Consider the following 16,794-nt stretch of genomic DNA (forward strand, 5'->3'; position numbering starts at 1 on the left):
CATATGGGTGTCAATTAATGGTGTCAATAAATCGACATTAATCAAAATTATGTTTTTATCACATTTTTTATATATATTTCTCTAATGACTATTTAGTAGAGAAAAAACACATATATATAGAAAATATATTTATAGATATCAATATATATATATATATATATATATATATATATATATATATATATATATATATATATATATATATATATTAAAAAATATAATTAAAAATTATAAAATATTTCATAAACCTATTAAATAATTTAACCCTTATCCATATATACAAACCGTGGGACACAATGTAATAAATCTATCGACGCTCTAGTCATTAATTATATAATGCATCAAAATGTTTATAACCACAATTTACTTTTGTATATATATTGTTTTGGTATTTTTTTCTTATATATTATATTTTTCTTAGTTTTAAATGAGATAATACATATAATCCACCAATCCATGATTAGCTAAGCCCAGTTGATATTTCAAATATATTTTTTAGTAGTATTTAGCTTGTGCAATGCATCGGGTAAATATTTTTTTTATAAAACTAAATTTTATAATAAATAAAAGCTTTTAAATATATAAATATTATAATTATAATTAACAATAAATAAATATTTTTGAACATATAATCTTGTTTTAGAATTATGGCCAAAAAATTATATTGTAATACAAGGTTATCTGTAACTATTAACTATTTTATTTTGAAAAAAATATTAAAATTTAATTTATAAATAAAGATGAAAAAAATTAATTAAAGGGAATAAGAGATTAAGAAAAATCCTTAATAATAATCTGGTTGAGGAAAAATTCCTAAAAGCACTCTCATTCAAGAATAGTTTACAAAAACGCACTCATTAGATAGTGATTGTAATTTATATGTGGAGAGAGAATTCAATTTATTATATTATCTTTATTCCTAAATATAATTTTTTTAAAAAATGCTTGTCAATTTCTATAAAACTATTTTTAAATTGTTTCTTACATTATTTGTTATTAAATTACCATTAATTACTTTACAATAAATATCATAAATTAATAAGAAAAAATTTATATCTCTTATGAGGTTAAAAATGACTAACACATATTAATTAATTAGGTAGAAAGTGATTAAGTGAAAAGAGTGACATAATAAATCCAAATAATTTTAAGAATAATTTTATAAAAAATAACATAAATTATTACCAAATTTAATATTGTTAAGCAAATTAAACAAATTGATGTAAATTAGTTAAAAGAATTTTATATTCAAGAACTAAGGAGTGAAGTAATTTACCTTATCATCTATTTAATACTTTCTCCAAAGAAAAAAAAATGTAAGACTAAAACCGAAAATTGATCAACCCAAATTACTTTAGATTGAATTGAATTTAAATTTTAAATTAAACCAATTAGATAATAAATTAAGAAAATTAAAATGATTAAAAATGATTTTTCTATTAAAATCTGATCTTATTCAATTAACCACCACCTTTATCACTTGACATATCTACAGTGTCCATCATTAGTTGTCTTCACTACTACCATATTACTATTGTTGTATTGTTGTTAGTGTTGCTATATTTATTGCTCCACTTACACCAATACTTTCTAGATTACCATCATCATTATTTATATTATCACCATTAAATTAAGACCAATTCTTTGAATTAACCAAAATATTTTATCTTTATATTTATTAATTTGATATCATCTATAATAAAAATATAAAAAGTTAAAAATGACATGTCATTTAGGCAGAAACAAACATATATTCTTATTGAAAATAGATGGACATTGTTATTGACCATCAAATTAAAGGCATGCGTTTAATGAGTTCTACAGGCTAAATAAAATGTTAAATGAATAAAGTACGTAATCACGTAAGGTTTACGCACTTAAATATTGTTTTTTTAAAAGGTACTTAAATATATTTATTATCGTTAAGCTTTCTTGCGATGAAATCTAACAAATAATATTTATTATTTAATTCTCTTATTTTCATATAAAAACTCTCTCATTTTTATCTATACACACGCATATTTCTCTTATTTTCATATAAAAAAACTCACTTTTATTTATAACCACACAACATACATACGTAGTGAGGCCAGAGTGAGGCATAGTCTTAAAAAAAATAGAATAGAAGATATATGGTAAAAGTTAAATCGTATACACATGCAGTTAAAACATAATATAATGATGTAATTTATAATGTTAGTCAAGGAATAAAATAGTCCAAACATAAAGACAAAAAGTAGGTATCATGATTATACATGATAATTTTTGTTTGGACTTTCAATTGAATATACAACCTTCTCTAAAAAAAATTCAATATAAACCCATGATAGCATTCAGAACATTAAACTAACTAACTAACTAAGGTTGATATATTCAATTGTAATGACACATCTAAGAAGCTTAACGACTTGGATTGCATATACCAATTCATTAGGATTTGGAAAAAGATATATAATTACTTTGGCAAACTAGATTGCTTCATATATACTTGAATTGAGCAATTCTCATTCACCAATCATAAACACTTTAGGATTAAATTAATACATTAAATCTTGCAGCATATCTAAAGAAATAGACGGAACTTATTATTAAAGAATATCTTGAACGTGAAAAAACGGGCACCGTGATATCTTTAAGAAGCAGAAGCACTCAAACGATGCTGGCCGTTGGGATTGACACGATAACATCTTGAAGAATATATTTATCTGGAATTAGACCACGCATTGTTTGTCTGGACTCTGAACGTATGCATTATATATTATTTATATAAAATACTCGTGTCATCATTTGTTGACATTTTAAATTCAATTTGTGCATGTGTACTTTTTTGTTGCAAAGTAAAATTAATCAAAGCTACAAATAAGAAAAATAATAAGAAACAGTCGAGCAATGATATTGGTTGTAAGCAGAGGGAAAAATTCTGGTTGCAATTGATTTGTTGCCTGCATTCATGCCAAATGCGAGAAAAGCAAAATAAAAAATAAAAAAAAAATCATGAAAACAAACAAGAAGTGAATAGTGAATCTTATACATTATTACAAAGTTCGCTCCAGAGCGTAACGTAGTGTAGTTATGGCCACTGAATAAAACAATGCCACTTTGCTTTGCGTGGCTATAATGGTTATAATATCTATAGATGACAGAAACACCTGGCAGTTCAATGCACTTCTTCACAAACTTACAAAGTGATTTTGTAAAATGATGATCGAAATAGAAGATTGAGTTTGATTTCTCTAAAGTGAGAATTAAAATAGATACAAGTATAACTATATTTGTTAATCAAAAGTTACATCAGCTTTTTCATCAAATATATATTTTCTCCTAGAATAAAATTTCAATGTGTAACACTTTCAATAAAGTCGTGCTTTGGCTATATTCAATTTGAAATTACTACAGAAACTAGTTTCATCCAAAAAATAAAAAACTACATAAACTTGTTAGCACAATTGAATCGTGTAGTTCAGTAATAAGTAATTAAGATACTTTATCTTTATTACATTTCTTGCAATCTAATATTTTATTACTTCTAATTTAATTTCTGATCTCTATTGATTGTTTATGGGATGTTCTTTTATGCCAATTAAATTGATTATATAAGAATTTAATTTTTACACATAAGTATATTTCATTATTATACATATTCAAAGAATATAAAATAAAATTGCAAAAAGGGCTTTGATTATCCGTTGGCACTTTGGATATCTAATCCTGTTGCAGTCCCTCGGTGGTGTTGCAGCATCAAGTCATTGCCAATATTGTGTTTTTTGCTTTGTACAAATACATTGTTCTTGACCAATGTTTTATAGACCGGTGCAGTGCTGTGAATAAAAAGTAGGTATGAATTTTAAGATAGTTATATTATCATAAAAATCAATAATTGGATGACAAAAGAAATACAAGAAGAAGAGGAAGAAGAAGTGGAGGAAAGAGGACGAGACATCTATCTATGTTGCAGTTCAAATTGAAATATTTAACTTTGGAAAGGTGAAAAGAATAGTATACTTTTAATAATAAATTACACCTATAATAATTATTAATTCAAAATGACTAAAGAAAAAAAATGTGCATATGTAACAAACTAAAAATTTGTTAAAATGTTAATTATTAACTTTTTATCATTAATTATAGTTATATTTTATTTTCTAAAATTCAATTCCTAAAAAGCTAAATATTAGAAGTTGATATCTTAACAGATAGTAGATAACACTAGTTATATTGAATCTCTTCTAGCACCCCAAAAATCTCAGCTTACACTCCCTTTCATTACGGAAAGGTTAATATGAAATGAAGGTTTTACATTATGGATTATCTTATCCAAAATTTACAAGGAGTGTCTCTTTTCATTATGGAAAAGATGATATGGAACAAAGGTTTTACATTCTGGATTACCTAGCAAAAAACAATGAAATGAAATCATGAAAATATGGAAGAAATAATAGGAATAGGAATGCTCTGAATGTGTTATGAAACCAATCACACTGTTCAAGTGAAGTAATCATTGAAATCTTGTTTCCTTTGCCAATGAAATTGTCCATCCGGTTGAGAAGTAAAATTTATGTGGTGGCAAGAAGCATATATAGCTTAAGCCCTAGGTTCTCTACGACTACAACATCATCATGGACTATCTCAAACAGTACAAATTAAGGTTGCTCTCTTCTACCACACTTATGATTCTTTATGGTAGCAACAACATGATTTTATTTCATAAGTGATAGCTTCCTTATTTACCTCGATCTCTCTATGCATTGTTCTTGCCTCTACTAGCTTGACCTCCAAGCCCTAATAAGCCCCTCAAGCTCACCCATCCCCTCATGGTCCTAGGTTCTTTCAATGGAGCCACCTCTACATCTCCAACATCATTGATAGCATTGCCTTTTGGAACCTTAATTTCCCTTCGCAAGCCTTGAATTATCCCTACCCATATTCACTTCCATTGCTTTAATTTGAATCTTCCCACTGCTCTGTTATTTTTTTTTCTAAACATTGCTTCCGGAAAGAAGCTTATGGAAACAAAATGTTATTTTTGAAAAAATAAAGTACAAATGAAAGATATATTAGTAAAAATGAGGTGTGTAAATAGCAATTGCCTAAAACTTATTTCTTTCAAGTAATGATGTAATGTGTTTGTTTTTTTTGTTTTTTTTTTTTGTTTTTTAAACGGTCACTTAAGTTTTCATGCGTTTGGTTCAAGTTTTCAAAATAACCAAAAAGGTAAGTATATATATAATCTGATTAAAATAATAAGCTATTTTGAATAAATTCTCATAAAATCATCTTTTATATATATATTTACAAACAAATATAAATTAATTATTTGTTTTTTAAATCTCTAAAAATAATTACTAAATTAATATATTTTACAATAGAATCACTTGTTTTTAATCTAACAAATTGGCCAGAAAACATTCTCCTTGGCTGAACATATATATGAACATATAAAATGTTTTATTTTATGTTTTGGTTAAAAAAGATAATCAGAAATTAGTATTTTTTCGGTGAGCATTGAAAATTTAATTACTTTGATAAGCAATAAATATAAGGTTATGAAACTCGAGATTTTACATAAATTTTTGAAAATTTTATAGACTCAACTCATGCATTTGAAGTCTTAGACTTATAAGAGTTTACTTTATATAAAAATAACAACAAAATATTTATAAATAATATACCAATATACATTTCCATGACATAATAAAGTAAAATAATAAATCATAAATTTCACAATACTTAAACAATCAAGTCTAATAATGTATCGCTATTATTAGATAATAACATACAGATGTTATTATAGTGGTAGAGTATTCTCATCAAGAGTTTGATATTATTAGAGAATAAGATTTTAATGTTATTAGAGGTGAGAATTTTTGAATTCGAAAATAATACACTAAATAAGGGTATGTTGAATATTAAACAAACAAAAAATAATTTAAAATAATTTACGTTTTAGTCTAATTTTTTTTAACTTGCTGACTCGTTAACTTAGAAGAGTCTATCAAGTTTACTTAGACTTTATCAAGTCTACCCAGAATCTATTAAAAAAAATTATTTATAAAAATTAACAAATTAATTAAAGAGTTTGATAACCATACCTCTATATATATATATATAAACTTTTTAGACAAAATTATTGCGTCTTTGAACTTTTAGGGGGCAAAAATTTGTAGTTGTTGGATTCGGAGCTGGCAAATATCTTATCCGGATCTTCATGACCATCACACGGGTTTATGTTAACAATATTTTTAGATCATGCATCCTATTTAATAATTTTTTTTTGTAATTTATAGTTTTTAATAAATTTTAATCAATAAAAAAGAAAGAGCATATTAAAAGAATGTGTTCCTAACGTTCATCTTTAAGATATCATATAAAATCAAATAGAATACACAATATGAACAAAATTTATATATATATATATATATATATATATATATATATATATATATATATATATATATATCTGTGTGTGTGTGTGATGCCAGATAATATTGTATATCAGTTGAATATTGCAGTGAAAAAAATCTCAGTTGAAGCAAAAGTTTTAACTACTAAACATATTAAAATTACTAATAAATACTCAATTACATGATAGAAGAAAACAATATCATTAACAATAATTGAAAGATAAGTTTAGCCAGGAGAAGCCAGTGCTTAATTTCTAAGCAAAAGTAAAAAATAGCCAAATTAGGCTTTCACTAATAAATACAAATTAGAGAGCACAAAAATGTGCAAGAATGAACAAAACAATTTTAAATTAGCTCCCAAAGTGAAGTTAAATCGCGATGAATATGAAAACTAACAGAATCTTATCATAGTCAAAGGTACCATCAAGCCATTATTATTAACTTTACTATAGGCAATTGTGGTCAAGTGAAGAGCAATGTGGCTCTTTTATGACAAAATCAGTATGTACGGTTAGTATTTTTCGTTTTTCTTATTTATTTTTTCTCCAATCAAACTGATATTCAATTTTAAATATCTAACATCTATTTATTACAGAAAATTTGGTTCACTTAAACTAGCTCATTATTGAAGCACACACAATATTTTTTTCAAACATACAAATTTATCCTAGAATAAGTCGCACTAATAAGCTAATTCACCATGTAAAAAAAAATCATTCAGTATAATTTTCTTTTTATGATGAGCTTGGGGTATCTTTGAACAAAACTAATCACTTAAGATGCTTAAATTTATTTAGAAGACTGCACTTTTCCACAAATAATTTTCTATACATAAATTTAAAAATTAGATATCTGAAATTTCATTTAAAGAATAAAATAATTTAAAAGTTATAAGATAAACTTGATGACGAAAAAAAAATTATTCTCTTGTTAATAAAAAATTAATAATTAATATTAATCAATAAAAAATGATAAAATTATTTATTGACATGCATATGTCACGGCATATTGATAATTCATTCAATATTGTAATTTGTTGTTTGTCAAAACCAATCCTAATTTCAATATCGTACGGAACAAATGTTGCTTGGTCAATTAAAGAAAAGAAAAGATTAACTAACGTGGCTAGCAAACCCATCAGAAAAACATCAGAGTTTGATACGAGAATTGAGAACAAATGTGGTACTACGTACATATATGTGTAAAAGTGTGAGACCTGTCTAGGTGATAAGTAATGAGAAGTAGGTGGATAAGTATAAGTAACCGCGGGTCACTTCATAAACTTGAATTAATTTATATTAATCAAAATATTTGATAAATTTTGTGTTGGAATTATATCTGAATCAATTAAATTTGTTGATTTTTGGGTTGAATAAGAAGTTTTAATATTTGAATTTATTAGACTCAATCCGTTAATCTATTAATTTGTATTAAATTATTATTATTATTATTAATATTATAATATATATACATATATATATATATATATTTTAAATTAAAAAAAAATCAAATATGAAGAGTAAACATCAATGCATCAATCTTCAAGATCAAAGTGATAAGAGTTTTATTGATTGAAGTCACTCCATACGGATTTTTAAAAATATTTTGAATCTATTTACAAATAGTATATCTCATTATGTCCATTGATTTTGATAAAAAAAAGTGTTTGAAATTCAACCTCACTATGCTTAGTGAAAATTCTTATATCGATTATGGTATGTTTAATTTCTTATCTCCCATGGATAGATAGATGAGAGTTAATAGAGTGAAGTGTTTTATTGATTGAAGGAACTCCATATGAGTTTCTAAAAATATTTTAAATCTATTTACAAAGAGTACATCTCATTATGTCTATTGATTTTGATAGAAAAAGTGTTTGAAACTCAATCTCATTATGCTTATTGAAAATTCTTATATCGAATATGGTAAGTTTAATTTCTCATCTCTCATAGATAGATAAATGAGAGTTAGTAGAGTGGAGTGGAATGTGACAACATCATAAAATTTTGTTAATAAAAAATCTACTAAAAAACAGTTGTGTTTGATTCACTAAATAAAAATTTTAACTTATAAAAATTTTGCATTTAAAAAAATAAATAAAATTAAATATTTTAATCCGTTAACTCAACTCAACTCAAATTATTTATAAATAAATTAATTTAAATTAGATTTTATTTTAAAAAAAAATCAACTCAAACAAATCTGTTCAAATTTGATTAACCAAAAACCCCTTACCCCCTAAAGAAACAGTATATACATAGGTGATAATCATCATTAGTTTCTCCAACTTGAGTTTTCCAATTATGTGATTAACCGATTATAGGGAAGCAAGATATATACATTTATACATAATTTTACATATGAGTTTAATATTTATATATTTACTTAATTATTATTCGATCATAAATTATTATTTAAGTTATTTTAAAATAATTATTTTAAAATTAATAAATATATCATATAATATATAATAATAATAATTGAATAACTGTGTAGAAAAATTTTAATGTACGTTTTTTCTCTATATCTATAACTATAAGTACGAAAAATACAGCCGTCAATTTTGGCACCGGCAAACATTAACACAGCACACATCACTTTCACTCACTGTGCAACACTGTGAAGATCAGACACACTTGATGAGCTTATGACACCTATATATTTCTCTCTCTTCATTTTAGAATATGAGAGTGTGCACATAATTACAAAAAGCTCACATGAGCACTTGCGAAATATAAAGAAAATTTAAACCCTTTTATTTTGAAGGTTCAAAAAAAGGCATCCACAAACCAGAATAATATATACAATATATAGTATATATATGATGGATGCCGAGTCCCAACAGTGCAAGTAGCACACGCACACTCCCAAACGAAAAGCACAAAAACAAAACCTCTTTTAAAACTCGACCAAAACAAAGTTGTGGTTCAGATCCAATCTCTCTTCCTTCTTCACAGCACTTCCAAAAAGGGCACTTCACATAATAAACCATTCCATTGAACACACACACCATCAAACACCTTCTTCTTTTTTATACATCATTGCCTCATCTTTTGTAAATTATAGTTTAATTTCATGCACGTGAGATATACTATATAGCAAGCACTGCCATAGAAGGAAAAGGGTTGGTATTGCTTTTGCGTAACATATCATTGGAGTTTCCAATTTAGATTAACATAGTGTGTTGATTTTGGGATTGATGCTTGCGGTGTCACCTTTGAGGAGCAATATCAAAGATGAAAAGAAGCAAGGAGAGATGGAGGGTAATTTCTCAATGGCAACAACAACAACCGATGATGTTGTCTTTGGTGACCTTTCTGAAGGGAACTTGTTGGAGAGCATCAACTTCGACGAACTCTTCGTCGGCATCGACATCCACGGAGATGTCTTGCCGGACTTGGAGATGTTCGGCGAGTTCTCCGTGGATGTCAGCACCGGCGAGGAATCGTCGGAGATGAACTCGTCGGCTAAAAGCAGCAAACTTGAGAACGATCAGAATGTCATCGCCACTACTTCAAAGAAAGAAGAGGAAGAAGATAAAACTTCTTGCAATGCTTCTGGTCAAGACTTGGGGTCAAACCGTGGAGAGGAGATTGTGAGCGAGAGAGATGAATCCGTGGTGGTGAATCCAGCACCAAAGGATGGTGGAAAAGGAAGAAAATCTTCTTCGGCTCAATCAAAGAATAATAGTAGTAGTAATAATAATCCTCAAGGGAAGAGAAAAGTCAAGGTAGCTAAAAAGTTTATACTTTGAAATTATCTTCTATTGTGTTTTTTTTTTTTTTCCTTTCTAATTAGTGAGTTAGCTAGTTTCAGTGAAGCTAGCAATGGTTCATGTCATGAGACATATGAGTCATGTGCCACTGAGCTAACTCTTAAGGTTCTGTCACTGTCTCAATTATGGGTCTTGACAAGGTTTTCCTTAGTGTCAAAAGAACACTCACGGGCACCCTAGGGTGTAGAGAGAGAGAGAGATTGAAGGGAAAAAGTAGCAGAAGTGTTAATTATAAAAGAAAAAAAACTTAGATTAATTCTATAAAGTACTTTTGAAATATTTTCCCATCATAATTAGTATTTTATCTGGATAATTTGTATTTACTTGCAAATTTCCATTACATAGATAGACATATAGACTATCAAAATAAAACTTCAATTCAAATTTTTTTAAAAAAGTAATACTAAAAGTACTAAAATAACTGCATCTAAATTCTGTCAAATAAAAATCTTGACCCTTAGATTATTTAGGGGTTTTGATTTGAAGTATAGATAGTCATGGGGCTGTTTTTTTTTTTTTGGTCTAACTGAAAATTCTTATTTGAGACCTAACTCGAGTATTAATATGTGAGTATTTATGTTTTTTCTTTTCTTATCTGGGTTGTGTGTAGGTGGATTGGACCCCAGAATTGCACAGACGATTCGTGCAAGCTGTGGAACAGCTAGGAGTGGATAAGGCGGTGCCTTCAAGGATTTTGGAGATTATGGGAATTGATTGTCTCACTCGCCATAACATTGCTAGCCACCTTCAAGTACGTTCTCCAACTTGTTATACTGATTAATTTTCAATATCTTTGTAAGAAAAAATTCCAATCTCCAATTATGGTTATTGTTTTTTTTTAAAGCAAAAGTGCAAATTAATATTATAAAAAGCATTATAGTCAAGCTCCAATTAAGCTTATTTTATTGTTGATTCCAAACTTTGTATTCAATTTGATTCAGTCACATCAACAGTGCTTAACTATTATTACATCTTTAAATTTGAACTACTTTATGTATTATATATGCATGTAGTGGCCAAAAGTGTCGAGGTAATTAAGTGTACTTGGATTTTATGCTTGCCTTATGGTTCGACGGGTAAGAGACTTGGATTAATTTGAATATTAGGCATAAATTAAATAATTCAAAAGAAGCATTTTTGAGGGAAGGGTTCTAAATAGAAAAATATTACACTTCTAAAGCATATGTAGGTTTGTGTTTGAATGCAGAAATATAGATCCCATAGGAAACATTTGCTAGCACGTGAAGCTGAAGCAGCAAGCTGGAGTCAAAGGAGGCAATTGTGTGCTGGTGGAGGGAAGAGAGAAGGGAGTCCATGGTTAGCACCAACCATGGGTTTCCCTCCAATGACTCCCCCAATGCACCATTTTAGACCTTTACATGTATGGGGGCACCCTTCCATGGACCAGTCCTTCATGCATATGTGGCCTAAGCATCTTCCAAATTCACCACCACTCTCATGGCCGCCGCCGGCTGCACCGCCTCAAGAGCCTTCATTTTGGCACCAACTGGTTAACTTTCTAAACATTGACCTATCAATCCAATCTTTGATTTTCTTTTAATGCCTTTTGTTTTGAATAATCATGTTATTAGGGAAAATTAAGTATTTATCTGTTCAATTTTGTAAATGATTAATTTTCACTAAAAAAAAATAGGAAAAACTATCATTAATAGGGTTTTTCTCCCAATTATGTTTTTATTTTTAAAATGAAACCACTTTTGTTAGGTCTCCTTGTCACCCCTTTAACTAAAAAAACAATTTTATTAAAGCTTAAAATTATTTTTTGGTCTCTATAAAATGAGTGAAATTTGATTTTGGCTTCTGAAAAAAAAAATCTATGATTTTTATCCCTAAAATATAAAACTATTGTTTTTTTTTTGTCTTTATTGTCATGTGTCACTCTTGCTTATGTGTTTAACAAAAAGTTAAGTAATCATTCCAAGTGGCAACTCAATAATGTCTATATATAGTACCATGTTGAACATGTTATACTTCTAATCTTTTCTTTTAAATTTCTAAAATAATATTATTATTATCTACCTTAAAATTAATGTTAGAGAAAAAATAGTGTTTTTATATTTTTGAAAGGACAAAAATAAATATTTCTTTTTACAAGGATCAAAACAAAAATTTGCTCATTTTATAAGATTAAAAACAGTTATTTCAAGTCTTAGAAAAAATAAATAAATAAATACAAGGACAAAAATCAAAACCCGCTTATTTATAGAAACTAAAAATATATATTTATATTTTTAGTAACATTTTTTTAAAGTTTGATTTTAAGAGATTAATGAAAAAAATATTTATTACATCTAAAAAATTAACAATTTGATTTGAGTCTTATTAATTCAAATTATCTGCTTGTATTTTTTTTTCTCATTTCCCATCTCTCAAATTTTTAAAAAAAAAACACTTTATTTAAACGTATGTTTAGTTTTTTTTTATAATATTTTATTAAAAAAAACTAGAGAGACAGAAAAGAAAATACCCACTGATTAAAAACTGATTTGAGTTTATAACATTGTAATAAGCTTCTATTTTAACACATCATATATAAAAAGTTAAATTTATTATCAAATGATCACTATAGACTTTTTCTATTTTTATTAATTAAGCCATACATATATCTCATGAATACTCCTTTGAAACAGGTTCCTAACGCACTAATCCCAGGAACAGCTTGTTTTCCACAACTTCTGACACCAACGGTAACTACTCATTACAAGCCTTACTACTATTTTGGAACCATGTAAATTGTCTTCTTCACCTTTGAATCTTGGAATCTTTTACAAACATTAACAGTGTAAAATCATTGACATATTTACTGGGGCAACCACAAATACAAACCATATAGTAGCATTAAATTATTGTCATATTTACTTGCAACCACAAACACAAACTATATATATATATATAGTTGTATAATTTTGGCTCACTCACCATAGTGGAAATGCAAATATCATGCAGAGATTTGGAAGTCCCCCTGTGCCCGGCATCCCACCCCATGCCATGTACAAAGCAGATCACGACATTGGCCTCCCTGGTCCCCTTTTCGACTTTTATCCGGTAAATTTCTTTTTTCTTTTTTTAAAAAAAATAATTTTCTCGTACAAATATAAACATGTTTGCATGTGTATAAGAGAGTCTAATTCAGTTGAACAAAATATGTGACTTATTTTTGGATTCTTACATATAACAAAAATTAAAACATGTTTGCACGTGTACATATATATTTATTGAATTGTATATTAGGTTCTTCTGATAAATTTTCTTTTCAGTAATGACACTTAATGTACAAGTTTATATTATGAAGACCGGCCACCACCTGATAATCAATTAACATCCCACTCTAATTGTAACCTTTTATGATGAATCATTATATTGAGTGCCTATCTTAGTACTCCATTACTTTTTCCAAAATCACACATATCATTGTTCGTCTCTGTCTATAAATAGAAAGTTATGTGTCGGTTCTCATGGCTTCATGTTTCATTTTCTTTGGCAAATGTTAAATTGAGACGCTTGTATAAAGTGGTAGGATATGGACATGCATTTATGAAAATTTTTCACGCTTCAATTATTACATTCTTAGTTATTATTCCTTTCTTCCTTTGTTTTGATTATATTATTTTTCCCTTTTTCTTTTCACATTTCTTGATCACGTGGGGTGTATTAGTGTATACATTCTGAGGAGTTTCAAATTATCAAATGATCATGTGTTTTAATTTGTTTTACGTGTGAAGAGTAGAATTATTGCATAATTAATTAATTAGTTTATAAATTATGTTATTCATTTTTTGCATCATTTTACAGTCAAAGGAGTGCATAGATGCAGCTATTGGAGATGTTTTATCAAAGCCTTGGCTGCCTCTACCTATTGGACTTAAGGCTCCAGCGCTTGATAGTGTGATGAGTGAATTACAAAGACAAGGAATTCCAAACATTCCACCCTCTAGTGCTTGAAACCAACCCTTCATGGAAGAGGTTCTTCCCTTTCATATGGTGTCCATTAAAGGCCACTTAACCCTAATTCGACGACTTCTCATCCATTAGATGTTGCATGCATTGCGTATATGTTACATCTAAGCTACTATGTCAGTGATTCATATCTTTCTTCTTTTGCTTTGCCAGTAAAAGGAAAAGAAGAAAAAACTTTTAAGCCTTTTTTCTAATTTTCATGTGCTATAATGTATTAGTTAATGGTTTCAAGTCGTGGTCATTGTAGCCATTTTGTATATGTACGGTTGTAAAGGCAGTTATTTTTAATAGCTGTATGAGCTAAGGAAATCCCAATAAAGGACTTTGATAAAATATTTCTTTTTCGGGTAAACTTCTAATTATTAAGTACACACTCTTTTTTTTAATCTAATTAAGTACTCACTCTAGGCTTTCACATTAATATTCTCATATTTCGTTTACACTATCATTCACATCTTACCCATGTTATTAGTGAGAAATATCTACTGCGTTTTTTTTCCATCTATAAGTATATGAACTATAATTTTATTTAAGAGATCAAAATCTAATTCTACTCAAACTAACCAACTACATATTCACATCCTACATTTGATAATAATATGAGGTGTGCATAATAGAATAGGGAAATAAAATATGAAGAAAAAAATATCTTTTTGAAATTATTACAATAAAACAATGAAAAGAGTAGTGTAGGGTTGTATGAAAAGAAAAAATTGCAATATATATATATATAAAGAGTTTTAGGTTGCATGATAAATGTATAATTTATATACTAATTAACATTTATTCATTGTGTTATATGATTATTTTAAATTTAAAGAAAATATTTTTAAAAAGTTTAAATAAAGAAACTTAAGGTATATATACAAATAAATTTTAACAACAATAAAATCTTATCCTATTAGATGATTGACTTCATGGATCTATCACATGACGTCATCCTGCATGAATATAAATAAATTTTAACATATCTAAAAATATAAATTAAAGAAAAGAATTGTGAAATTGTAGAAAAATAAACATATATGATTAAAAAAACTAAATTTGAAAAAAGAAAAATGTTTTTATTTTATTCTTTAAAAGAAATCAACTAAGAGATTATATATTACTTTTAAAAATATCATAGTGTATTCCAACTTTATGAATAGAAATAGATATATAGGATTTTCCAATTTTAATAGTTTAACTGCGGGTGAATGAATAATGATAATAATTAAATAATATATACATAAAATAATATTAAAAAATATAATATCACAACTTTATAATACTAAAAACTAAAAATAAACATAATTTTGTAGGTTCTTAACATTTAAGTTAAATATAATATAATACTTAAGTCGAAGTTTTAACATTACACAACATTTATTAATAATGATAGGTTTATATTTAGAATAAAAAAGAAAATGAAAAAATATTTTAAGTTAAATTTTATTTTTTAAGAAAAAAATGTCAAATGATATTGTATTAAGCATTTCTCATTGACCTGTTGTACGTAAACTGGTTTTTGACTGAGTTTTTCTGATTTTATGGTTCTTTGACCAGTTTCTCTTCAAGCTGACTATGTACGTAGGGTATTTGAACCGGTCATTTGATCGATTATTTGGTCTAACTAACCAATTCAGTCCTAATTTTAAAGCAAGGTTTTTTTTTTGGTGTTTGTAATGGGATTTATTGTCCCCAGTTTAATTATTGAGATTAATTAAGGCAATTAAAGATAGATATATAAATATCTTATTTGAGCTAATAAAATGAATAAAAGGATATATATATACACGTAATCTTACTTTGTGATGAAATTGGAAAATGTTACTCAAACGATAAGAGCATATCTTGCGATGTGACGAGATAGAGAGATGAAAATAAGTCAACTCAGATTATTTTGAGAGAATATTTTAAAATATCTCTTGATTGATAGCTGCTTATTTTTGAAGGTATTGAAATTTATTTATTTAGAGATTGATTGAAATCTCTTAACAAATATTTTATCATATACACAAATATGATAATTGAACTTCTTGATGATCGATCAATCATATGTGCAAAATTTATATATATAGAGAGAGGCTTACTATATTCCTCAAATTTATAATATGAGTTTGAACTATTCACATGATATATAGAGTTTTTAATCAAAGACTTCAGTTAGCCTTTTTTAAAGACCAAACATAAAGACTTGTTTTTTTTTTATTGGAAACATGAAAAATTGTTGAAAAAGATCAAAATATTTATATTACTAAGCGTTTGGATGATTGTTTGTTTTGAGATAAGTCATATCAGTGTTATGACTTTTAAGTTGAAAATCATAATCGATAGTATGATTTTTATTTTTCTTTAACTGAAGTACTAAATTTTTTTACGACTTTTATTATTTTTATCTTTTAAAGAAACTGTAGTCTTTTTTTGCTTTTATTTTTACAACTTTAAAGTCATTTAGGCCTTTTTGTTTTTGTTTTTATGACTTTAGAGTTGTTTAGTTTTTTTTTTTTTTTAATATAGAAGTTGTAAATTTACCACTTCTAATTTTTTTTGTTTTACGTATATTTTTTTGAAAAAAATTGTAAATTATTTTTATTTTAATTATTCAATATATATATATATATATTAATTTTTTTAGTTTTATTTAATATTTTGTATATA

The 16,794-nt window shown here is 26.9% G+C and overlaps 1 protein-coding gene and 1 non-coding gene across 2 annotated transcripts; both read left to right on the forward strand.

The window, feature by feature from the left end:
* The first annotated feature begins 9,099 nt into the window (after window positions 1-9,099).
* LOC100799248 (transcription activator GLK1-like) lies at window positions 9,100-14,532 on the forward strand. Its single transcript, NM_001255014.3, has 6 exons — window positions 9,100-10,131; window positions 10,787-10,927; window positions 11,384-11,686; window positions 12,828-12,884; window positions 13,144-13,242; window positions 13,990-14,532. Exons 1-6 carry the CDS (start codon window positions 9,601-9,603, stop codon window positions 14,137-14,139), a joined length of 1,281 nt encoding a protein of 426 aa, NP_001241943.2. The 5' UTR covers window positions 9,100-9,600; the 3' UTR covers window positions 14,140-14,532.
* Window positions 9,740-9,862, forward strand: MIR5778 (microRNA MIR5778). Its single transcript, NR_126636.1, has one exon. It is a non-coding gene; the product is annotated as a microRNA MIR5778 (primary transcript).
* Window positions 14,533-16,794: the final 2,262 nt, after the last annotated feature.

The sequence above is a fragment of the Glycine max genome, chromosome 6, assembly GCF_000004515.6.
Source record: "Glycine max cultivar Williams 82 chromosome 6, Glycine_max_v4.0, whole genome shotgun sequence".
NCBI lineage: Eukaryota > Viridiplantae > Streptophyta > Magnoliopsida > Fabales > Fabaceae > Glycine > Glycine max.